The 26,682-nt window shown below is 46.4% G+C and overlaps 1 protein-coding gene across 1 annotated transcript; it reads left to right on the top strand.

The window, feature by feature from the left end:
- The first annotated feature begins 531 nt into the window (after positions 1-531).
- Positions 532-25,068, top strand: LOC119448873 (papilin-like). The gene is made up of 6 exons (XM_049666538.1): positions 532-562; positions 1,262-1,366; positions 2,665-2,691; positions 16,561-16,761; positions 21,830-22,015; positions 24,863-25,068. The coding sequence occupies exons 1-6, from the start codon at positions 532-534 to the stop codon at positions 25,066-25,068; spliced, it is 756 nt and encodes a 251-aa protein (XP_049522495.1).
- Positions 25,069-26,682: the final 1,614 nt, after the last annotated feature.

The raw sequence follows: 26,682 nt of genomic DNA, 5'->3' as shown, positions 1-26,682 counted from the left end.
CCTTCCTCTTTGTTACTCAGTGCTGAAAAACGCACAATTTCCCTCTGCTATCCGCTGCCTATCCAGAATAAATAATTGAGACAGTCATGCTGAACCTTAACGGAATTTTCGACTATGTAGGTCCGATAAAAGTTTTCTGGCTTTGTTTTCGTAATAATTAAGCAGTGGCTAATCGCCAAATAGGAAGAGGATAGATGCTTACACGACAGAGCTAAGCAGGTATGAAACAGTCAGCGGGTAACAGTAAACGGGTAAATACGATGTCCTGACTGAACCAACAGAGTAAGAGATGTGTGCTAATGTGGTTAGCGAAAAACTTTACCCACACATAGAAATTAAATATTGTGTGAAGGATTATCCTTCGTGTTCAAGCGAAGTAAAACGCTAAAGATTTCCCGCTACGTTGTCATACTGCGTGCATCACACGCTGCGCAAACAGTTGCGTGAATCCTTCCCGCAGGGTACCAAACCTATACTATTTGTGATGAATTGCGTCTATACGTCAATATAGCGCGGAAAACGACGGGCAATATGGAAAGGACACTGGACGAGTTCTGCGCTGGTACCACAGCGCTTGGGTCTTTTTCGTGTTCCCGTAAATTTCCGCGCTAACTTGAAGTATGCATTCTTTCCCACACCTGATGGCGTCCGGCGCAGCTAAAGCAGACCCTCCGCACATAATAAAACTTATCACGTCACTCGGACGCTGGCGGTAGAGGGCGCCTCGGTATGTCACGTGCCCTATAGGACTAAGCGCAGTTTGCTAGCCTGCACTGCGAGTGGTTTTCGGAGTGGGTGAGGAGGTGCCAGTTTCTGCAGCCCCATATAGGGAGCATGGCTGAGCACATTAGGGGGAGGTGGGGATGGTTGGAGAGAGATTGTAGGGAACTTGGGATGGCTGTGCGCTGCTGAGGTCGCGGTTGCAATCACGGCCGTGGTGGTCGCATTTCTACGGCGGCGAATTGTGAGAACGCTCGGGAACGTAACAATAGGTATGTGTTGAAGAACCGCAGATAACAATTATTGCGGAGGCGCCCATATGGCATGCCTCAGAATAAGATCATGGTATCGACACGTAGAACCACAATATTTCATTTTAGGCTCCACATGGTAAATAGAACATTTTTTTTGCACGTATGTTGCTAACACTTAACGGAACCTACGGAGGATGACTTTAGGAGCGTGTTGGCCGAATTTATTCTGTAGACGCTTAGTGGGTCTACCATCATTTTATATCATGGTGCATTTCGCTTCGCTGCAGAGGAAAGTGGCCGAAACCCGTGCTTCATGTGCATGGGCACCTGTTTCCTGCTGACCGCCTTGTTGGTCGTGCTCGCTGGCGTCATCGTGCACTTCGTCAGGCCCAGTAAGTGCGCACGTGCACCTGAAATATGCAGCCTGGCGCCACTGTGTACGCAGCGAAGGTATAGGTGCCTGCTCGACCAAAAAGAAGCGACCCAGCTGTAGGAGAACAATATTAGTATGATAAATGATACGTGATAAATATTTACTTATATTTCAGGGTTAGAAATGCGCGCGCAACCAACCATCCCAGCAGGATTCATAACGTTATAGTTTAAAGCCTCGATAATCTGGCGGACGGGAGTTCTCTTCTTTCAGAAATTATTTGATGAGGAATAGGTCGCACAACAAAAAACGCGTACTACAGCAAATACATGAGGCCAATCAAAGGCTGCTTCACCAAAAGTCTGCGTCACAAAAATTGACTGAACCCACCGCGTGTGGAATTTCAAATATTCTACTCTAGGACTCTCTATTCGACCGTAATAAATGGATTTAATTTTGGAGCACTTCAATTTCGAAGGAGGGCAAGCTGCAATGGTGGGCGAATGCTGCTAACCACGCCACCGAGCAAACTCGAGACATCGAACGCAAGCGACAACGGCGTTTTCTCCGTCGATGCCGAACGTGTGTGTAACCTCATAATTGAGAAATGCTTTAATGAACCATTGGAATTAACCCAATGATAAACACTGGGGCCGCACGTATCAGCTTCGCTGGTTAACCATCTTCACGGGTAGAAGGGCCGACGATTTTTTTCCAACTTTACAGCCAAGGCGTCCATTTGTTGCATTTGTTGTGGGCTAAAGCAAGTTAATTTTTTCATACTGTACCCACCATGCTAGCTCAATGGTTAGCTCAAGTTGCACTGCAGAAGGCAAGGTCATGGAGCCAATCCCGCGGCCGCGGCGGCTGCAGTTTAGTTTAAGCGAAATGCACAAACGCCCGTTTACTTAGATTTTGGTACAATCCGTAGTTTGCTAATAGGACGTGCTTCAAAATCATAGCGTGGTTATGAGACGTACTGCCCAGCATTTATTTTTTCCTAATGTGTTTTGGGCCGCCATTATCGCACAATTCTGTTCTAATTTATTTTTCGCGCTACGTCAGTGGTGCGAGTGATGCCCCGCCCACGGTATCACCCGGATCAGCAAGTTGTGAGCAGTGGGCTATGAGAGAGGAATATAGTCTAGTATAATGAATCGCTGCATTATTTCACCAGCCCTGCATTCGTTTATAGATGACAAGCTCTCGCTGGTACGTCACTTGTACCTATAAAATATGACGAAAACACTGCATTGTTTCACTTACGAAATAAAAAAAAATCTAAATACACCTTTCAATTTCTTTTTCTCTCTGTAGATCTGCGGATCAATGGCACGGCCGCTGGTAAGCACCCGCTCCTCGCATGGGATTTCGTGCACGAGTATTAATCGTCTGACATTTAGTTAAAAAGATTGCCTAATTCTCAGAAATATTTTCCTGCCTAATAATTACATCGAAGCATTTTAAAATGTACGTGTCCGTGAGAAACGCATTAAAGAAGAAGTCCCTTAATTACTATATGGTCATTCAAAATGCATTCGAAAGAAATTTCGAACGAATTTTTCAAAACACCTTGTGTATAGAGATACCGAAGAAAGTGTACGGAGGATCAGACCTCGCCGTAGGTTATCTGTAAGAGCACCGCAGGCGTTATGTACTGCTCCCGAGCTGAATTATGAAATGTCGCATGTTTAACGTTTCTGGTTAAAACGAAGCTTTCTCTGGCGTGCATCTAGGATTTCTCTATTCCAATACAAGCGGAACGCACGAATGCAGAATTCTGCGCTTTCTGAAGAAATGTTAAAGAAAGAAAGCGGAATTCTACTGACCCTGGGACGCACACTTTGATTTAGGGCCTCCGTACGTTTACAAGGTTGCCGAAACTCGCGGTAAAAACGCCCGAATGAGAAAGCTCGCCAGCAGCAGCGGGCAAATTGGCCTTCGCGCTGTGTCTCGTCTCGCTTCAATGCGAACTAAACGTCGAAAGTAGCTCTTACGAAGCTACCGGCACTCGGCGCATGCACCTTGTCCCCATCGCAGATCGCTTTGAAGATACGGTGCGGCCGCGCTGTGAGAAGCAGCCGATGGAGCAGAACGCACCCCCTCCCTCTCGGTCTCCTCGCCCCCGAACCTAGCGCGTGCGAAAGACGACCGCGCGCTTTCGGCCTGCCTTCCTCCCTAGCGTTCGGTACATTGAGCCGCGATGGCCGGCTCCCCTCGTACGCTTTCACTCGTACACACAGCGTACGGCGCGCCGTGACGATTTTATCGCCATTGAACTTTATCTGGAACCTCACGGCGACGACGACCGCGGCACCAACTGCAAAAATGCGCTTGGAGTGTTCGTATCATTGCTATCGAAATAAAAAAAGAATAACAAGTTATTTACCGATTCTTGTAGAAAACTGCTTGCATGAAAAAAAAGTGTCCTACTTTCAGCTGGTAGATTTTACGGTTTTTTTTTATGTGCAACAACACTCATGAAATTCAATGCCGTGGATGCGGAGAAAAACGATTTCTCCGTTCTCACGCATTTAAACGGTAGCGCCTAGGTAGAGCTCCACCATAAACTTCTGGCTTCATTGCTAGTTGGCTTGATGTGGTTAACGAGTTGCCACTGCGAGACCGAAAGAACCCGTGCCAGTTATTTATATACGCTGAGTCATGGTTCGTGAAATAGACGCGGTGGCGGGATGTAAAAATATGCAGTTAGTACTCTGTAAATGTCGTTGGCGCTTGAATTCTACCGGAAAAAAGCTGGAGGATAGCTTGCAGGGTGAGTTGGTATTCCGTTCTTGAGGAGTGTAGCACGAAAATGTCCTATTACGAAGGCAAGCACGACGGACACAGCGCTGACTATCATCGGAGATTTTACTGAAATCAAAGAAATAAATGTGCACTGAAGCACTTGGCTGCTTGCTTCAGTGGACAAAAAAAAGTAAAATAAACGAAAGGCAAAAGTAGCAAGTATAAGGCTCTTAGACAGTACTACAGGCCGGCGCGTCTCTATCTCAGTGGTGATGGAGCCTGTTGCAATGTCGAAGGGTTAACGCTCTGGACGTGTTCAACACACTCACCGAGAATCAATGTGAGGGGATATGGCAACTGGCTGCATACGAGTTGCCTGGTGGCGCCATCGCGAACTTCTAAGCCGGCCGAAGGCAGCGGGGAACATTTGCGGCGAACGAACATGGCAGAAACCGAAAAAGGATGCTTGCATGAGTAACAGTGTTGCAGGACAGCGTGGCAAGGACAGAAAATACTGCTTATTTGAGATGTATTTCGCGATACTTTATCACCGACTTTCTTAGCATCAAGAAACGAGGCGTAGCAAAGCGCATCAAATTCCGCTTCAGCCTGGGAACAATCGATGACGGCGTGTTTAGCGGAAGGGATGTCCCAGCCAAAAATGAGGTCGTGGGATCAAAAGCACAGCACCAGAAAATCAACGATGAAGAGTAGGGCGTCAACAACATGGGCAGTGCACGTGGCTTCAGGCGTGTTACTGTTTGCGCAGACAGTGCGAAGTGAAACGTTTGACAATGGAGTCGTAACTTTTTTTGTAGCAAGCGACAAAGTTTGGCACTAATGACATAAATTCTGCAGCAGTGTGGACGAGGGCGAGTGCAGCAACGCCGTCCCCGTATACGGCGATCACATTCATCAGAAAGAAGAGAGGCCTTTGTCTTTTCGTGGATGACGCAGTTATTGTCTCTGCAACAGGGGCGATTAGTTTTCCAGGGGCCGACGACGCATTGGCAAAAGCGAGCGGCGGTCAGCAAGAGGTCGGCGGTCTGAGTACGGGAATGCTAGCCAGGGTCCCGGGGCGCAGAGGACAACATGTACGGTGAAACGTAATTAGACTGGAAGCTCCGCTGATGGGACGTCACGCTTCGACGGTAGAATCGTGCGACGAGGACAGGTAAACCACATGGAAAACCAATTGGTTGGCTGTCACCTTGGCTGAATGAAGCGAGGAGCTCGACGTAGTGGAACAGTTGTTGGTAACGCCGATAAAGTCTGAGGCGGTGGCCGTGCAGCAACGCGCATTGGTGAGGTGCGCATAGGTAAGGGACGCATTTATATCCGCATAGGGAACAGGTATAGGCGTTGGTGGAGGCACGCGAGGAGAAGTCAGAGCTTGCTCCTGTATCACCTGCAGGAGTTAGGGAGGCAAAGACAATGGCAACTGCCCCGCAGAAGAAAGCGGCATAGTTGCCGAGCGACTTCCGTCGACTTCCAATGCTATTCACTGCATGCTTAGAAGAAGTATTCAAGCTCTTAGACTGGGAAGGCTTAGGAGTGAGGATCAACGGCGAATATCTCAGCAACCTTCGGTTTGCAGATGACATTGTCCTATTCAGCAACAATGGAGACGAATTACAACAAATTATTGAGGACCTTAATCGAGAAAGTGTAAGAACAGGGTTGAAGATGAATATGCAGAAGACAAAGATAATGTTCAATAGCCTGGCAAGGGAACAAGAATTCAGGATCGCCAGTCAGCCTCTAGAGTCTGTAAAGGAGTACGTTTATCTAGGTCAATTACTCACAGGGGATCCTGATCTAGAGAAAAAAAAATTACAGAAGAACAAAATTGGGTTGGAGTGCATACGGCAGGCATTGCCAAATCCTTACAGGGAGCTTACCACTGTCGTTGAAAAGAAAAATGTACAATCATTGCATTCTACCGGTGATAACATATGGGGCAGAAACTTGGAGGTTAATAAAGAAGCCCGAGAAGTTAAGGACCGCACAAAGAGCGATGGAACAAAAAATGTTAGGACTAACGTTAAGAGACAGGAAGGGAGCGGTGTGAATCAGAGAACAAACGGGGATAGCCGATATTCTAGTTGACATTAAGCGGTATAAATAGAGCTGGACAGGCCGTGTAATGGGTAGGATGAATAACCGTTGGACCATTAGGTTTACATAATGGATACCAAGAGAAGGGAAGCGCAGTCGAGGTCGGCAGAAAACCAGATGAGATGATGAAGTCAGGAAATTTGCAGGCGCAAGTTGGAATACGCTAGCGCAAGACAGGGGTAATTGGAGATCGCAGGGAGAGGCCTTCGTCCTGCAGTGGACCTAAACTATAAGCTGATGATGATGATGATGATGATGATGAGTTACCTCTCCGGTAGTCAGAGATTAGTTTTTGGGTAGATGATCTCTTACTCAGTGGTAGGCTAATAACAATGTGCACGAGACAATGATCACTGACAATGGTATCGCGGTAATGATGGAAATGTGCGGGCCACTTGTAAGAAGTAAGGCGAGTATGTTAACGCCTCTGATGGGACACGCTATCACCTGCTGGAGGTTGAAATCGTCCGTTACGTCAAAAAATTGTTTTGCTTCGCTAGAAAAGGTCCTTCTTGATACAGACAACATACTCCAGTCAATCTGGGGCTAATTAAAATCTCTGAAAAGAACAAGTGGTGTATTCGGCAGCTTACGTTTTATGTTTGCTAAGGATTGAGACAGCAAATGAATGAAAGCTTGCTCTTTATCAGGTGGCCTGTAACAAATGCCAAAAATGGTTTTTTTACCGTATTGTTATTGACACATAGCCATGAAAGTTCAAGGTTACCGCCGTGGCATAATAGGTAAGATGATAATGCCTTCTTAACAGCGATAAGAACTCCCCCTCGCCTTCGGTCTTGTCTACCGTTACGGTATAATGTGAAGTTTGTGTTAGACGGGAAAACTTCGGTTATCGTCTGTGTCCGAGCTCAGTCGCTTTCCTGTTAGCAAGATGATATTGGATTCTGTGTCGCTAATATAGCTGTGCAGCTAATCTCGCTTTGGTACTACGCTTCGTCTGTTAGTTAATGCTGTGTTGAAATTCAAAAACTTAGGCAACCTTTTGAGAGCGGAACTTGAGTTAGTATTCTTGAAGCATCATTTGCTGGTGACCGTGGGTGTATTTACAGAATTTGTGGATCTCGTGTAAGCATGCCGCATTGTTGGTGATTCCTCAACTTTAGAAGACGTGATGTAATAGAAAAAACTCTATTACCAATATAAAGTTCATCGGAACTGAGTTTGAATGCATATTTCTGAGTTCGAGCGAACTGTAATAGTTTAGATCTAGATGTGCGCGTCGTAGCCTCGAAGATGGCGTAGCTGGTATCTTTCAATTGGCGTCCATGAGACAGAATCTTGTCTTTTGTCTTGAAATGGGTGAATTTATCAATGATAGGTCGCTTCTTTGATTCGCAAAATTTACCGATTCGGTGCGCTCGCTCAATGGAGTTAAGTTCTCATATAATGTTTATATTGCCTGCGCAGAATGCCAGTATTTTATCTTCCGACTCTTTCCATGACCACCGACACAGTCGTCTAATCCTAAGAATAGTAGGTTATTTCGTCGCATTCTATTATTATTGCTATCTATGTTTGCAGTTTTTAGAGCTTGAATACCGTTGTGAAACGGAGTTGTTTGAGATTTTGAAGAATCATTGCCTGGTGTTTGTTTGGTGCATTCCAGCAATGTTAACATTTGATTGAAGGGACGATAATATCTTGCCTTGGTTTGCTTTAAATGCTCCTATTTCTACGATTACTGCTCGAATTGCTTTTAACAAAGGGGCGAGGTTGGTAGCATCAGGTGGGCCTGTATTCAACACGATATCACCAGCCAATAACAGCATAAGTTCCGAAAGCAGTTCAAAAGCAATCATGTAACTACATAAAAAAATCACAAAGCGCCAATTTATGTGAAAGGGGCAAGACAGCGCAATGAGAAAACGGTCACTACTATGAAAATGAAACAACGGCGGTCACTACTATGAAAGGCAAGGCGTGCTGTTGCCATACGGCTACTTGCGTGCGCGCTGGAACTGGGTTTCCAGAAGAAAAGGTGGCGAAGAAGGGTTGGTTGGTGGTGACGGGTTCAGTTTCGTTGATAGTAGATGTCGTCGGCAGTCGTTATTATTATTATGCAGTGATTAGCAACTGGTCTTAGTCGAATCCTTGATGACGATGAAAAGCAGTTCTTGTACTGCTGGAGGGGATCCTTGAGCTGTTCTTGCTTATGCCTAGGAAGACTTAGATTAATATAAAAATTGGTTTAGGAACATGGACCTTCGTTGTAGGTTCGGTGGAATCGGAAAGGACAAACGAACCCACCGTGGTTGCTTAGTGGCTATGGTGCTGGGCTGCTAAGCACGAGGTCGCGGGATCAAATCCCGGCCACGGCGGCCGCATTTCGATGGGGGTGAAATGCGAAAACACCCGCGCACTTAGAATTAGTTGCACGTTAAGAAACCCCAGGTGGTCCAAATTTTTCGGAGTCCCCCACTACGGCGTGCCTCATAATCAGATCGTAGTATTTGCATGTAAAACCCCATAATTTAATTTTTTAATTTAAGGACAAACGAATCACTGGCTTATGTAAACTCTTCAATGTACGCGGCTTCTTGCCTTTGTTCGTATGTTTATATTCCTGGCCGAAGTTCGTCAGTATCACTTGTGCTTTTCCATGGCGTCACTGAATGATACCGCTTTCGACTTCGATTTCACTATCGAGCAGCATGGGTTGGTCGCTCTCAACGATGGCTTCGATGTCCCCGGCGGTTTCTGTGCCGACTGAAATCATGTTGCTAGCGCGCATAGGATACTGACTTCATCTTCAAGCACACTTAGGGCATGAAGAATAAGAGTCCTCTGCAGCGGTATCGCTTGGTATGTGGACAGCGTTATCGATTTGGACTTTAGGTCGATGACTTTGCCGTGTTGGCTCAGGAAGTCCATGCCGAGAATTACGTCTCATGAGCATTGTTGCAGAATAACGAGGTCGCAGGGCTAAGTCCGGTCATGAACTGTAGCTCTTGCCGTGCAGAGTCCGGTCGGCGTAATCAATTGTCCTCCAGCTGTGCGAAATTGAGGGCCTTCCCAAGCAGTATTTACTTTGCTCAACTTGACTGTGAACGGTCCACTGACGACAGACTAGTCGGCTCCTCAGTCGACAAGAGCGGTGACATTTTGGCCATCGATAAGAACGTTGATATCGGTGATTCATGGCTTTGCGTTGCGGTTAGGCCGTGGCGTTGCATCATGGCTACGTCTCATTGCACCGATGCTGTGAAATCACGTCGTCGGGCTTTTTTGAGGTGGTGTCAGCTTGAATTCGAGGCGTCGTCCAGATGGCGGTGTTTCATTGCGGCATCTTCGAGCTCGTTCTTGCGACGTCGTTGGTGGTGGCGGAGTACCTTCGGCATTTCGATGTACAGCAGCCGCACCTCCCTCGGTTGCTGCTTTTAGTTTACTGGGTAAGGGCTAACATACCGGCCACAACTAGGGCCAGTGTACGGTCGGCGCTGTGGTGTGAGGTAACGGCCTGGCGACGGCAATCTAGAAGGCCGTTGGTGTCTCCACTGAGTTGCCGCGATGTATTCGGTGATGACACATGGTCACTCACCTAGCTGTTGTCGTGGTGCGTTTACGGCGAAACCTGGCAATCCGATCTCGCGCTGTGGGCATCGTCACTTGGCGAATTCGGCTTCTCCGTAGTGATAGCAGAGTGTGTGGTGGTCCGGAGTGTCCCATACGTCTATCTTCCTAGGGAAGCTGCGCTGGGCGACAGGCGGGCGGGCTGGTGGCGGCGGCGGACAACGTACTTGCAGCGTTAAGGAGCCCTGGCGTGGATTGGGACCCTGGCGGTGAGCGACGGTGGCGTAGGTCATCGCTTCCCGCTGGGGCTGTGGCGATTCCGGCTGCAACTCAGGAACTCCCAGTGATCACTGAGCTTATTCTTGGACAATGTCAGCGATTGCGGTCACCTGCGGCGGTGGCCTTGGAAAGAGCTTCCGTTGATCCTCGCGAACGACTACTCTAATGGTCTCGCGCAGATTTTCGGTGCCTAGTGCTCGAACATCGGTCTAGTTTGCGGTCAGCATTCGGTGGCTACATTGCCTAGTCCGTATATCGAGCGTCTTCTCGATGGTTGTGGCCTCGGAAACAAATTCAGCAACGGTCTGGGGCGGGTAGCGTGTCAATCCGGCGAAGAGCTCTTGCTTCATACCCTGCATCGGAAAGAGAAGTTTTTTCTCTTCTGAAATATCGAGGTTGGCGTGTCCGAACAGGCAAGTCACCTATACCGCGAAAATGACGATGTTCTCTTTCATTACTTCAGCACGGGCTTCTAGCAGAGCTTCGGCCTTTTCTTTTCACACGACGTTCGTGAACTTGTTCAATAAGGTGCCGCGAAAGAGGTCTCGTATTATAAGCGTTAACTCTCGATTCTGAAACCACGTTCGAGCGGCGTCCTCCAAGGAAAAGTAGACATGACGCCGCTTGTCGTCGTAATTCCAGTTGTTGAACGTAGCGACCCTTTCGTACGTTTCCAGCCAGCTTGTCGTGCCTCCGAATGACGATCCGCGGAAGGCCGGTAGCTACCTGGGCTGCTGCAACACGAATCGGTGTAGGTAGCACTGGAGTTGTAATCGTGGCTACTGTTGTGGTCTTGCACTTCCTCGTCTTCTAGCGGAGTATTCAGCACCCTGGAGACAGGTTTCGAAGTCTGAGGCTAGCTCGATGGTCCGGGACGACGTTTGTGTTGTCTTCGCCGTTTGGGCTTGATTCGCGGCTTTGCGGGATCGTCCGGTACATGAACGCAAAGCATCTCCACCAGAAGTCACGTTGTAGTGACGGTGTAGAATACAGTAGCGATAACTCTGAATATTAAACCAAATCTATATTGGACGAACCTGGACGAGCCCAGAAAAACAAGTGACAGTCCAGCACAACGATAGCTGCGAGCACAGTCGGTGATCGTCGAAAACATGCTCTGCGGATCCGACACGTCGGCTATTTATACATGGCCCAATGAACCTCCCAGCGTTAGAGCACTGCACGGGCCGATTTTTGCAGCCCGAGCCCGGCCCGGGCCCGTTTTTACATTGGGCGGCCCGCCCGAGCCCAATCAAAACTTTTATGGCGAGACCCGAGCCCGGCCCGGGCCCGGAAATATTCTACGTTACCCGCCCGGCCCGGCCCGCCAACCCTTTACCTTAGGCCCGAGCCCGGCCCGATCCCGGCTCGAAACCGGCCCGAACCCGGCCCGAGACCGAAAAATACACGTTTTTCAGAGTTGAAAGGCCCGAGAATAACTCGCTGCACATTACATGCGCACCACCAGAAAACCCGAGCCCGGCCCGGGCCCGTGTCAAAAAACCCGAGCCCGGCCCGGGCCCGGGCCAAAAAGCACACGCCGTGCCCGAGCCCGGCCCGAGCCCGTGAAAAAACTGCTCTACCCGGCTCGGCCAGGCCCACTGGCCGGGCCGGGCTTTCGGGTAAGCCCGAGCCCTTGCAGTGCTCTACCCAGCGTAATCGCTGATGCTCGAATAAGTTCTAGAATGTACAACAGCGTTCGCGTCGCGTACAGAATTTGAATTTGACATCAGGATCGGCGACAACACAGGCAACACAGAGAACCATCGATAATATTCGAGAACATTCCAGTACAGAAAAGCGCGTCTCGCGTTGAGCGGAAACATTTAGCATCTGTTAGACGGTGAAATGCGGCAAGCGGATAAAGATAAACAAGCATGCGTGTAATAATATGAAGATAGCCAATTTTTGATGTCGTTGTCATCCGTGCCTCTGAAGATAGCAGGATATCGCTTATTGAGGGCACCAGCATAAACAAGGGTTGGCGTAGCTGGCGATATAGTCTGGCTGGCGTTGTCAGGAATGATGGACGGCAAATTTCAACTGCGCGATTCCATGGGGGTCGAAAACCGCAGCAACCTCCACAACAATATAAAGGAAGGGAATGACTGACCAAGACAGCGGCAGCAGCGTTTTCTGAAAACCGATCAGGGTTGCAGAATCGCGATTTCCGCTATACAAGCGGGGGAATGGCGATGTAACAATGAGTGGCGAAGCAAAAAAAAAACACCATTTCAATGCTACGAATAGGTACTCTATTTCTGAGGCATGCAACGTAATAGATGATCTAGCACCGCGCTTTTAACTTGATTTGCATATAAAAAATGTTTGTTAATCTCGCGTGCGAGTGGCGTCGCGAACTTCTAAGATGGCAAAAGGAAGCGGGGAACATTTATTTGTAGCTTGAAAGCACTCTGGCACCTCAGAGAACACCGGGGCGCAGCTGCATTCTTTACAATGGAAAGATGGGTGAGAAGACGACTGGCCTTTTAGAGATGCTCCATGGCCCATTACCTTATTATTCAAACAGCGCGCGGTCTGCTGAACGCAGCATTTCCCACATGATAGAGTAATATCATAGATGACACCTGTCGGACACGCGACCAGTATTTTGCGGTGCTTGATTTATTGCACCCATGTAAAGGGACTTTCTGCACCGCCCTCGACCCTTCAGTTCACAGCAGCGGACAGCTTAGCCAGCTTATCGTTTGCCGTAAGAGCGACTTTGTAACCATACCGCGCCCCCACTTTTCTCAATACGATGCACCACACCGTGGATGTGTAGAACGCTAACGACCGGTAATTCTTCCGTATTTATTCGAGGCACGAGGACTCTTGTTTCCAACTTTACTCCTAGTAGGATTCCTTTCGCTTACACAGGCAAACTGTCCTAAAGATACTGCGATCACTTTAGTCGCTCTGGTTGCCTTGCGAAAGTTTTCTTCATCCGGTGCGGACACGACTTCTCCATGGCGGTATTCAGACAGGAGACCACAATGACATTCCTTACTACATTTCTAGGTAGTAATGAATGCCACGGACCCCGCAATGCACCCTATCCAGTGAGGGCTTTAAATAGAGGCCCCTGGGCCTACCGGGCTTGTGCCCTTAGGTTTTTTGGGTATGTGCCCCGGGCGCCGGTGCAACTGGGACCACTGGGTGCGTGATGATACTAACTAGTGATGATTAGGATGGTGATAATGGCTGATGACAAAAAAAATAATCGTCGGCCTTTCGCCTACCGGTAAATGGGGGTAAGCGAAGCTTGTCGTGGGTGCGCCTTGTGTTTGACGGTTATCTTTCTTGTTGGTTACTTGACCGTGACCGAGGGAAGGTCAGGTGATCTGCTCGGTGTTGGCGGAGTGCCGCAGTTTCAGCGGCTCGCACCGTAGGATCGGCCCGTCGACGACGCGCCCTTTCACGGGCAATCTCCCGTCAGCACTCGGCGAGATCTGCCTGTTGTTCGGGGTATGCACGATGCGCGGCCGTCCCATCGGTTTTCCGAGACTGAACTGAACGGAAACGCAGCGGGCGCAGCGCGCGCGGCACCCTTTCCCGCACTTTTGCTCTCCGGCGGAAGCGAAACGGCGCTGATTGGCTGCGCACGTGGCTTGAGCGCGCGCCTACGCAGCTGGCACCATGCCTAATGATTCACGCTCCGGCGCCGGCGAGACACCGCTGGAGCCAGAGTTTTAGCGTTACATCGCCGGCGCAGCCTATGGCGTATACAAGCTTCGCTTCAAAAACTTGGAGGAAGCTTAAGCTTCGCCTTTAAGAGTGGAACGTGATAGCGGCAGCGCAGGGCTGAGCGCTCATACCCCCGTAAGGCAGAGGCTACAAGCAGCGACTCATTGGTCCGCTACTAGTTTTAATTTACATAAATGACATCGCAACTAATGTTACTTCACAAATACGTCTTTTTGCAGATGACTGCGTCTTGTATAATGAAATAAACTGCCCGGCCGACATCACTGTGCTGCAGTCTGATTTAACAAAACTTACCGAATGGTGTAACATATGGCAAATGGAAATCAACATAGCCAAAACTAAACACGTAAAATTTGCTCCTTTTACTCGAGTTACCTCTGTCCAGTATAAAATACGATGTATAACTATTGACACTGCATCTTCAATCAAATACTTGGGTGTTTTGCTTACTTCCAATCGAAGCTGGAATACCCACATTGAACACATTACCACAAAAGCATGTAAAAAACTTGGTTACCTAAAACGGCACTTACACCTTGCGAACACAGATACCAGGCTTCGCGCATACAGTTGTCTTATCAGGCCCTCTTTAGAATCATCATCATCATCATCATCATCAGCCTATATTTATGTCCACTGCAGGACGAAGGCCTCTCCCTGCGATCTCCAATTACCCCTGTCTTGCGCTAGCGTATTCCAACTTGCACCTGCGAATTTCCTAACCTCATCAGCCCACCTGACTTTCTGCCGTCCTCGACTGCGCTTCCCTTCTCTTGGTATCCATTCTGTAACCCTAATGGACCACCGGTTATCCATCCTACGCATTGCATGGCCTGCCCAGCTCCATTTCTTCCGCTTAATGTCAACTAGAATATCGTCTACACTCGTTTGTTCTCTGATACACACCGCTCTCTTCCTGTCTCTTAACGTTACTCCTAAGATTTTTCGTTCCATTGCTCTTTGTGCGGTCCTTAACTTGTTCTCGAGCTTCTTTGTTAACCTCCAAGTTTCTGCCCCGTATGTTAGCACCGGTAGAATGCAATGATTGTACACTTTTCTTTTCTACGACAGTGGTAAGCTCCCAGTCAGGATTTGGCAATGCCTGCCGTATGCACTCCAACCTAATTTTATTCTTCTGTAAATTTCTTTCTCATGATCAGGGTCCCCTGTGAGTAATTGACCTAGATAAACATATTCCTTTACAGATTCTAGAGGCTGACTGGCGATCCTGAATTCTTGTTCCCTTGCCAGGCTATTGCGTCCATAATTTGGCACCCCCATCATTCAAATCTCACGAACCTACTCGAATCAGTTCAAAATAAAGCTGCGCGGTTCATCTCGTCTTCATACTCTCGCTATCAAAGTGTGTCAGCCTTAAAGAAATCACTAAATCTCTCTTCTCTTGACATGCGCAGGAAATTAACACGGTTGTCGTTCTTCCATAGCCTTTTCCACAGCAACATCCCATTTGCCCGAACTCATATTCTTCCCGCTGCTCACATATCGACGCGCACAGACCATATTCATAAAGTAAAAGCTATATTTGCCAGGACTAATCTTTATCAAAATTCGCCTCTAGTTTTATCTATTGCCGAATGGAACTCACTCCCTTCAAACATTGTCTCGCTTACGGAATCATCATTTCACGCAGCACTACTAACCTTCTTAGAGTGTGTCAACCTGTCATAACCCACGTATTACGCTTGAATATTTACTTGAACATGTTTTTATGTGCTTAGTATTGTATATTTTTTCCGTTTCATCTGATATGTACTTGCGAAACATCTTGTCTGTATCTGTAGTCCTCTTCGCGTTTTCAGTTCTCTTGCGTTTTTTTACGCTACCAGATATTGTATAAACATCGTTTTCGTTGTTGTTTTCGTTTCTTTGTATCTGTTCCACGTTTTGATAATTTTACTGTACCTCATAGCTTGCCATATTATTTATATTCTCCACAGTGCACGTCCATTTGACCTTTTCCATCCCCCCCCCCCTATGTAATGCCCTAACGGGCCTTTAGGGTACTTAAATAAATAAAAAATAAATAAATAAATAAATAAATAAATAAATAAATAAATAAATAAATAAATAAATAAATAAATAAATAAATAAATAAATAAATAAAATAGTTCATGCCCCCGTAAGCAAGGAAAACGGGGTTTGTGTTTAAGTTTCCGCGTAACAGAGTTATGTTTTCTTGTATATTCAAATTGAAATCCGACGCTATCATGTCTCTAGGTTGTGTGTAAGTCGAACTTTACGAATTTTCTGACGTAGTTTACTTTGAGAAATTACATTACCTCAGTAACACCTATGTGCCACGCGGAAGGTCTGCGTGGTTGTCGTTCGGGATCATTGTTTCTGACGCACAACGCCGCCGGCGGCAGACGCCGACACCAGATTTTCTGCGACACGGGGCCCCTAACGCTATCGCGTTAGAAATCTAGAAGGCAACTTAGCTTTTAGTTGACGTAGATCAAACGTCGCTCCAGCGCGTCTGTCACAGCAAATCACGTGGTTCGTGCTCCCATTCACAAGCCCGAATCACTCAGGAAGACTGTCTTTCATGAATGTGAACTAGAGGTTGAATCCCATTCCAAAATTTTTTTCAAGCTGATTTCTTCTGCTGCGATTGGTGGTGCACATCCGCAGCTATACTCTTGGGGCACGTTTCCCAGCTGTGCGCTTTGAAGGATTTCAGTGTTAATTCGCAGTTGGTTTTGTTTTCATTCCATTATTTTAACTGGCTAAATGAGCTATGAAAACGCTGAAGCGGGTGTTCTAAGGTGCGGCAGAGCTTCAGCTGTCATACTGACACACTTGATGCAGACGCGCCCATATGCAAGGCGGCACTCGAACTGACAGCCTGCGACAAAGAGACGGAGCGGTACTTCTTCCACCACGACCCGGACAAACATATCTGCTTGGTGCGCTGGCAGCTCGATCCCGGCTGCCTCGAGGGAAAGAACCGCTTCGCCAGCGCTACCGAGTGTCAGAAGCGCTGCGTCGCGGACCCATCTGGGAAATACGGTAAGTGTGAGCTGGGATCCCTGCAAAAAATCCTGCGTTTCAAGAGTAAAGAATCCGGGCGAGAAGATGGACAAAGATAGCGGCGGCACATGCATGGATCGTGGCACTAACACAGTGACCAGTCACGCGGTTGAATTAGGCCGGTTTTCTCATGCCTTTTTTACAGCGAAGCTGTTCTAGCTAACCGTAAAAAGTGGCGCCTGCTGTCGCAAAACCTCGCCGAGCTATGACGTCACTGCATTGCCTAGCAACCACCTCGCGGAGCGGCGTGTGCCTTGCCTCCTCTCCGTGCCGTGCACATGTTGCCTTGGATAGGGACGTTAAGGAGAGGAAAAGAGAGCATGCGCGCGACGCGCGCAATGCTCGGGAGAGGGAAAGAGAAATTAGGAGCGAGATAGAGAAAGAAATTGTAGCAGCACCAACGAGGCAACGCACAGAGCTGCTGCCGACGCCGCCCGCGTTGCCTAGCAACGCATGCGCCGAAGCAGTAGCGATGACGTCACCTCGCGTTGCCTAGTAACCACCGGCGCAGGTGCGCGCTCACTTCGCCCGACGTAGACACGGCTTCTGCCTGCCTGCCTGCATTTCTGTCATGCCAGGAACGCTGTCACTCGTAGGCGCCAACGCGTCCAGCGCTAGTCACGCGAAATGTCGTGAAAGGGAAGGTACCTCCGAAAATGATCCCTCGAGAATACGTTCCCCTACATTTGTAGTTAAGTTAAACCAAGTTAAGACCTAGCAGCAACCAAGTTAATACCTAACAGTAGCAGCCAGTAAGACTTGAGGATTGACACTTTCGCTGTGCCTAAGCTTTGCATGACCGAGTGCAAACGTATCCGCTTTTTTTCCCGGCAAATCGCAGAATAAAATATACGGAAGCGGAAGGGAGGCAGATTCTCGGTATCGCTTTAGTTGGTTACATATGTCAAGTTAAATTTAAGAGTACAAGGCTAACGGACGCCGTACCTGCCCATGCTCCAATGGCATTTGCTTTTCCTTTGGATTCCGGGAGGAGTTGGAAGAATAAGGCATATAGTCGCCTCCACTTGACCTCTTTGAAGCGTTCGAAACGACCTTGGTCGTAGTTGAAAGTCAGGCAAGAAAAAGCAACGAATACTGAAATCTGTGGCCATTCTATGTCGATGCTGTTCTGGGGAAACTACAACAGAGTGTGTTTACGTGGATGTACGAAGATTTTTTCATGGATGCTCTTTCGCCGTATGCTTGTTCACTTGGCTTTAATCATGGCGCTGCGGTAAGACCACAGCGACCGCAGTCAAATGATGCATATTTTTACTCTTCGGCAGTAATTTCGCTTATGTTGAGATAAAAATTCCCCAACATAAAATTAGATTTGGGTGTCTGCGGTAGCCAAGTAGTAGGGTGCACAGTTTACTGAATTAACCTCTGTTACGTCATTGAACATCACGCGGCACTGCTGGGCAAGACCATTGTTTCAGTTTCTTTCAAGGCCACAGGCAAGGGCCTATAGTTATCACGTAATTTGGTCTATCTCTTCCATGTGCGACTTTCGTGGAACAACAAAAGCAGTTGAAACAATTTTGTATCTCTGTTCTCGGTACGACGTCGAGCCTGAAACTTTCCGGACAGCATCAAACCAGCTCGAGTATAGACCAATATTTGAAATGAAGATCCCTGGCCCATGACCGTACGCTGCAATGGCACAGAAACCACGAAATCATTATTGCAGTCTCACAAGTCGATAGGTCTTAGCGACCGTTTATAGACTCGATGCGCACCTTCAAATGTGCGCGAAACTGTGGTCTCTATCTCTCTTTATGCCTTTATCTCCTCTACCGCAGTTAAATGTAGCATACAGAACGTGCGTATGGTTAACCTCTCTGCCTTTGCCATCTTCTATTTCTCTCCTTCTATCTATATCAGGCTATGTTTATTAGCTGTTTTCACCAAACCTACTGAGCAACTTCCTCTAAAGTTTGTATAATTGTATTTTGTATTTTCGCCATATTGATGAAGCATAAATATAGTTTTGCTGCAAAATTTTTCGTATTTGTTTCTCTTAAAGCTACGCATTTCTACTCATTCTATTGTTAAAAGATGCTATAAAATTTACCTGCCAATCTCCTCATTTCAAATTTAGTGGTATACTTTTGCTTAAATGACGCGTACGCAAGAAAATAACGTATTGGGGATCTACCATCATTGAAACAATGTGTCAAACATCAGAAAAATGCAAATGCGTTTCACGATCTTAAACACTAAAGTGTGGAAACATGCCTACTTCATTTTTTTCCATGGAGAAATGCAGAGCTTTAAATATTCACTTAGTAGCAACCAGCCAAATATTTACTGCAAGAATAATTTCCCCACACATAACTTAAAATTTCGGTATCATAGCCATCGAATGGGAACACGGTGTCACACACAGTTCTCTGAGTACACTGGGAAACTTTGAGGACCACGACGATATAATGTTTTTGAGCACTTGCTAAGGCATTATTTTCTAAAGGTTGCATTTTATATGCAGTTAGTAACCTGTGCATGCACATCGACGATAATGTTTCCTCTATTTTCAGTAAATTTCATCTCGGTTTCAATCACCTTTCTCGCAGAACAGCAGGCTAAATTATTTTCCATTGGTAAAACGCACCTATAAAATTCAAGAGCGCTAGCATGCCTATTTAATGCAAGCGCTGTGACTGACCCACACATTTTGTGCTTTGCCTACGTATCATCTATAACCTTCCCCTTATTTTCACCCAATAGAAACAAGAAGGCTTTGATAGTTTACCGAGGACACTGAGTAAACCTACAAGACAGGGAAAAAAAGGGGATAAAATGTTATCTCATTCACGTATAATTCGACGAGGAACGTAATGCTTCGCCAGTGCATAGGTCGGCAGAGTAGGTGAGAGCTCACGGACTCCCTCACCCGTATATTTGTCGGCTATGTATTCACTCATACGCAAGTGAACTTGCACTCGTCGGTGGCGACTCATTCCTACACACTAACACTCACTCGCGTCCATAGTCGCTTCCGTTCATACTTTCTGGTGCCCGTCCAGATACATATACCAACGCATATTCATACTCGTCGGCAGCCACTCCCGTTCATACTCACGTACAGTCTCACCCTTAATGACTGAGCAGCGCTCTTTCTCACACCTGTGCAATCAGTGAAAAGAACGTAAGAGTCAGTGCCCTTGTGAGTGAGTATGCAGAACTATGTTTGCTACGCATTACACATAACATGCTCTCAATTTCCGCTATCTATCAACGAACTTAGTGTGACTTATACATCTCTCGGGACATCGGCATACACAATAAATAACGTCAGTGTAACGCTTTCATGTACTTGTCTCACGACCGTTTCCAAAATGTTGTAATTTAGCCCCCTTCGCAAGCACAACAGCCACATTGTTCATATCTAACATGCACCTTATTTAACATGCACCATAGTTTCACGAAATATGAACTTCATACAACATAGTTATCACTCGGCACACTAGGAAACACGGCTGATAACGGCAGTTTGACGTTCGGTAACCCTTTCTTAAGCAATTTTCTCAAAATGTAGAATTAATTGATGCTCATGGAACTTCGCTCAAGCATTCTAGGTTTGAGCATAGAATGAGCATAGAATAGAAAACTTCGCCTACTATGTCTCCTAATTCGTGCACAAAGATGTTTTTGTGGCACGTATAGAGTTCCCTGAGGACATCGGGCAAACTTCTTGCGACATAAAATTATCTTGTGAAGCTCTGGAAAGCCTATATAAGTAATTCTCTTATATAAGCTTACATAAGTAACTTTCCGCGCTCATCAACTGTAACCTAGCTCTGATTGAATGAAGAATTCCTACCAAGTTTTATCATCCCAGAATAGCTGAAAAACTTCATAATTGCTTTATGTAACGCTTCTAAGCAGGAAAAACCAAGGATTTATCAATTTTTATCGAGCCCCTGTTTAAGCAAGGCATTTGTAAATGTTCGTGCACATCACAAGTGACTTCCCCCACGTTCCTGGATGATTCCTCGATTGATAGAAATATTGCAAAATCGCATAAACTTAAGTTCATTCGTTTGTAAATATATTACACTCACATCATTTATTAGCATGAAAGTTGCCTTTGTTCTTCCACCAAGCATTTATTTTAGGAGAAAAACCCAAAAAAGGCCTTCGCCGTGCGGGTGCTATTTTCATGAACCATGCGTTTTCGCAAGTTCGCAGTGATGTAAAACAGGAAATAGCATGATTAAAAGGAAGTCATGCCTTCTGTAAAATTAGGTATATGAGAGAGCAAACATAAGACTTGTATGAGAAAAAGAAGGATATTTTGAAAACGTTTGAATAGATGACCATTCTTAAGTGTCACTTCAAAATATAAACTCCGTAAATAGCCTGGTTCTTTCGGGCGCTCGCGAAACCATGCATTTAACTTTTTCGGGCTGGCACTTATGATCGAACTCACAGCTTGTAGGTGCAAACACAACAAAATATACGTAATTTTTTAGGGCTATAATATATTTCAACTTAAATGGGTCGTTAACACGATCTACAGGAAAAAAATGCAGCTTAACTTGTACATATAGCGAGCCTGGTGAACCAGCACATTATGTCGATAGGAATGCTCATGAATTCCATGTATCCGTGCGCAAAATAAAAGCGCGGCTAATGCTGCAGGCTCACTTTCAAGCCACGTTCGTGGCTTTTAGTTCTGGTCCGTTTCCAAGTATTATCATGAGAATAAATAAATTGCCTTGATTTGATGAAAAAGTATTTTTGGTAGATAACTTCCAGGCTTTTTTCACTGCCTACGGCGCAGAACTGTAACTTAATTTAAGCTCTACATTTAACAAATTATTATTTGGAATTTAAGTGGTTCGCCACAGTGCGTAACAACAATTCAGGAATTGCACACGGGGCCGAGAGATTGCAGAGAGAAAATAACCGTTTCGCAGTAGTTTTACATTTCCGCTGCCCGCTGGCTCCTTGTATAATCTACAGAGTTTGTAAACACACAGTTTTGGATTCGATTGTTTCACATCTTCGTAGCATGTATTATATATGTGGCGCCTGGACGCAGGACTGCCGGCAGAGTGCGTGGAGCCCGTCAAGGCCACGCCATGCACAGATGAGGAGATGGAGCAGCGCGAACACCGTTATTTCTTCGAGAATGGCAACTGCAGCTTGCACACGGGCGCCAAATGCTTGCACGGCCCCAACCGGTTCGTCTCCGCCGATGAATGTCGCGAGACCTGCCTCGATACAGGTGAGATGAATGATTTTAAGCGGTTATTCGTCTGAGAAATTCTGGAAACAGGCCGCAATAAACAATAAGTGAAGACTAGCCAAAAACCCTGAACGAAATACTACGTTTTTAAGGGAGTGGCACATGGCGTCCCATCCTGTGGAAAGGTCTCCTTCTAGGCAAGAGAAATGACATTCTGTGTTGTGTTATTTCGTCTTATTTGTTTCATCATAAAGTTTAAATGACATTAGATGTGGAGAAGCTTAAGCTCGTGTTTACGATGCTGATTTTTACGCAACAGAAACATAAAGCAAGAAATAACAAAAATGCACTTTGTTATTAAAAACAATTGTAATAAAGCACGATATAGCGTGGGTTACAGACGAATGCTGGGTAGCTTTCAGAATGCGGGTAAGAGTTTCATGAAACATTCAGCACAATATTAGAGAAGACAATGGATCATCGGCGACAGAGAAAAACAGTTATGTAATCCAATTTAGCCATTTGGTTAATCACGAAATGAATTTGGATAGTGGCATGTGACATTGTTAGCAGCAGGGAATCGCATTATATTATGGTTTCTGGAAATAAAAAAAAAATCACGTTGCCAATGTTCAGCCTGGCATAGATCAATCCTGTATGTCTACCACTGCTCCGCGCGATTCGACTGTTGTGTTATTACCATTGTTTAGGCCGGAGAATTAACCACGAGTCGCATGCTGGAGGGCCGACGGATGGCAGGAGCTCGTTTGGCGCTCATACGCTAACATATTGATCGCATGTACGTCAGTCGACTTGGGAATGTGCATAAATTCGATGCGTCTGAAGCCTCCTAGCATGTAGCTTTGTTAGCAAAGTCCGAGGTATTCTGTAATAATATCCAGGCCGATAAACTTAGTGCACGGCTACAATAGGAAGAATTGTCATTATTGACAGACTAGTGACAACGATATAAAATGGACATGGAGAAGCTCGATCAAGACCCCTTGACTTGACACAGATGCTGCGTCCCTGACCTCGTCCATTGACACAGATCCACGCCCTGAACTTCTTGTTTTTATGTAATGAATCAGTAGGTTTGCTCTCTAAAGTGTTACCTACTTAACTAGCGCAATCAAAAGTATATTTTTGTTTTTACGCAAGCATCAAGCTTTAGCAAGATTACTAGACTTCATCACCTAGGTCACTTGTTCGGCTGCCGACAAAATCACAAGAACTGTGCCTTTTTTCTCTATTGTGCGGCCACCCTCTTTTAGGGCCTTTCTTCCCTTCCGTCTCATTTCTTGTCGCGCAGCATGTGGGTGAATATAAACTGGCTAACCACTCTACATTTCAAGAAAGAGCTCTTTCCCTCTTGCATGCGTGAGCAGAATGCACAGGCCGTTTCTAGTGCACCACGTCAAGGTTAGCTGTCATCATTTCCGCGTTGGCGTAAGCCTTGTATTGGGGCAATCCCTGCGTTAGGCGTACAGTGATACCAACGTCCTCGATTGACCTTTTTATTAATAACTTGCTGTGCGCAAAGAAAATGGGTAGTAATTTATTTAGATAGCGCTTGCGCGTCCTTTTCTTCTTACATAAAAATGCCTACAAGACAACAAGAAATGGTCTATTGTCTCCGCTTCACCAGACTAGGGGACCAAGGGGACCAGACCAGACCTGTGTTAGTAGAAGGTTAACGTAGGTATACGGCAGCGCAGCCTCCTGATGGACACTTCAGGTGATAAGAAAATGGTAAGCCACCAGGCACTGAAAGCAGCTACATGTTGGCGCATTCACCGCGAACTATCTGACCAAGGTCGTTGTCACAGAATGTCTTTTAGTGTGCCTCGGTGTTTCGATCTTGCAGTTCTGTGCTTTTTTCGAGCGTGAAAAACGCGAAGAAGTGCTTTGATCACAAGAAATATTGATTCATTGAGAAAGTAGATTAAAATTAAGTTTTGGGAATAAATTCTTAGACAGCAGAGTGCGTTATGATGGAAGCCGCAGTGGAGCGCTCAGGATCAAATATAACCACCTGGGCGTCCTTAATCTGCACCGAGGACTCGGTACATGAGCAACCTTGCATTACGTCCCCGTCGGAATGCGGCTGCGAGGCTGGGTAAAGAAGCCGCGACCTCAAGTTCAGCAACACAACTCCGTAGCCGCTTATCCACGCAGCGGATATTTTTTTAGAAATCATAATGAGGGAACTTCAAATGGTGCAAAGAGTGGACCCAATCAAGCGCAAACATGCACAAAGCCTGTCACTTAGGTTGGCTTAATTTTTATACATTCCCTACAATAAACTGGCTTGCTCTAGTGTTCAGCAAAGAATGATATCAAGTTGACTCGCAGACAACCTTTTTTTGTGGTAATGAAGGGAAAGCAACAGGTGGGTCTTCTGCACAGTTGTTATTGCGCCAAGCAGTCCGTCAGAGTTTGACAGCGTCTTCGGTTTCTTGATGTAGATGCTAAATCAGCATAGCTTCCCCGTGCGACAGTTTCGCGTTTTTCGAAACACTGAAGATAAAAGCTGAAAAATATGTTAAATAGAACGCTCAGTGCGGTATATTGTCTTATTTTACTGTTGAAAATGAGATGTTCGTGTTTTCTCTCCCCCAACTTGAACTAACGTGGATGAGAGTGTGTGAATTATTTTAGAAACACTTTTGTGCGAACTTTGCCTTTATTGCCACAGAAATGTGTCCTTTGGCATAGCTCTATATTCTTGGCATGACGCAAAGAGTGCAGGAAAAGGAGACTTTGCATTTGCTTCCCGTGGGCCCTTCCTGACCATGCAACGTCCGACATTTGCGCTGTTCTCCAGCCGCCCAAATTGTACGAGTCTTTTTTTGTAAAACACAGCCGCGGGTCATTCACTTGCAGAGGAGCCTGTGTGTCGCATACCCCGGTTCCAGGGCGCTTGCCGGCTGAGCGAGAAGCGCTTCCCCTACTACTACGATCGCTCGGTGTCGGCTTGTGTGTCATGGCGCACTGCCTGCCTTGGTGGACCCAACCGCCATGAGTCGCTCACCGCTTGCGTCGAGACCTGCAAGCGCAACTTCTTCGATAAGCTACTTTTGGGATTATGACATGTGTCGGGTTCATCGCTTGTCATGTTTTCGGTTGTGCGCCACGAAATAAAAATGTTTATGTTGCAGATTCGATATCACAAAAAAAAAATCTCGGTAGACTCACTACCAGTGGCTGAGAAATGTAAATTAATGACCTTATGAAAGACCGTGCAGGGCGACGGATGTAGTCAATATTTGCGGTTTCAACTTGGAATTGATTTTTTTTTCGCCAGTTGATGTCACCTTTTTAATGAAGGTAACTGAGCTCTATTTTCTAGAAAATTTCGGTGGTCCTGTGCTACCAGTAGCTGGAAGAGGTCCCACTAGTAATAACCTTGACAAGCCTTTTGACACGAGCGCAGCTGTCTCAGCACAAGACACCTTTTGTGAGTGTCTGTGGTCTTCACACAATATATTCACACAGTATCGCATACCTTGAGATATGATTACGTCTGCAATGCAATGCCCGCGTTTTCTGGTTTCGTTTTACAGCGAAGTGTTAGCGTCTAGTTGGTTGCCATTTTTCGTATCCACGTCTGTTAGCAAAAGTGTGGGCCGATCCCGGAGGTAGTGCAGTACCGGGCCGACCCGCGGCGTAGGCGAAAGCTCGAAGCAAGCTTCAAGCACTCACCAAAGTGAATCGAAAAGTGCATACTTTCTTTGGAATCATGCATACGACATGCAGCACATCATTACTTTCAGTAAAAGACAAGCAGAAAACAGGCATCCGAATCACATATTTGATGACTAGCCCGCGATAAATTCCTAAGGGCGTTCTATGCCGCTTCTCGATGCGGGCGTCCTAGGCATAATAGTTTCGATATCGGGCTTCTGTACTATAGAGGTCCTGTGTTCGAATCCTGCTGTCGAATATATTAATGATGCTTATTTATTTAAAACAGAGTAGACTGTTGCAAATGACGAGTTTACAAAGTCACGAAGCCGTTTGAAGCTAGAAGTACGTAGTTTAGGCAAATCCATGTAGTTCCCCTGATTCCCTTGCCGGCTCAACTGCCCCGATTGTAGCACCCGGTTGACACTGCCGTTGCAGCATTGCTATGGGTAGGCTACGCGGAGTAAGGGAATCCAAGGAACCACAGCGACCACAAAGCGATTATCACTAGAATTGCTCTAAAGTAATAAAACATTTCATACAGCCGTCAGCAGGTGTAGCGGTATTGCAACAGCTTCGCAGAACATCCACCTTAGCAGGGCAGGCATGGAAAGTCAATTTTTTTGTTATTTAAATTATTTTTCGTGCTAGCGCTTGTGTCTGTCTTCTGTTAGATATTGTGTCCTGAAATGAAAAACGAGACACCCACCCAATCGTAGCAATTGCTACAAAGGACACCCATACGGGTTCCTCGAAAGAAAAGCCTCGCAGACAGACAGACAGACAATGAACTTTATTATGACAGACAATGAACTTTAGTTGAAGAAAAATTCGTCCTGGTCCGGCACTCGAACCCGGGACCACCGCCTTTCCAGAGCAGCCACTCTACGATCTCAGCTAACCAGACGGCTGTCAGATGACAGGACGAAGTCGAATTTATCAACATCTCGAAGCAAAGGCAAGTGTTTGCAAGTAGTCACGCTTGGGTCATTGTTATGGCTGCCTACACTATTCCATGA

This window comes from Dermacentor silvarum, chromosome 4 (genome assembly GCF_013339745.2).
Source record: "Dermacentor silvarum isolate Dsil-2018 chromosome 4, BIME_Dsil_1.4, whole genome shotgun sequence".
Classification (NCBI taxonomy): Eukaryota; Metazoa; Arthropoda; class Arachnida; order Ixodida; family Ixodidae; genus Dermacentor; species Dermacentor silvarum.
Note: the sequence above shows the minus strand (reverse complement) of the source record. Positions and strands in the feature narration are given on the sequence as shown.

Bases quoted from the DNA above. Each gene is read 5' to 3' on its own strand.
- LOC119448873 (XM_049666538.1), top strand. From the start codon at position 532: ATGGAAAGGACACTGGACGAGTTCTGCGCTG. The intron at 563-1,261 runs GTACCACAGCGC...GCTTCGCTGCAG, and splicing joins ACTGGACGAGTTCTGCGCTG to AGGAAAGTGGCCGAAACCCG. The intron at 1,367-2,664 runs GTAAGTGCGCAC...TTCTCTCTGTAG, and splicing joins CGTGCACTTCGTCAGGCCCA to ATCTGCGGATCAATGGCACG.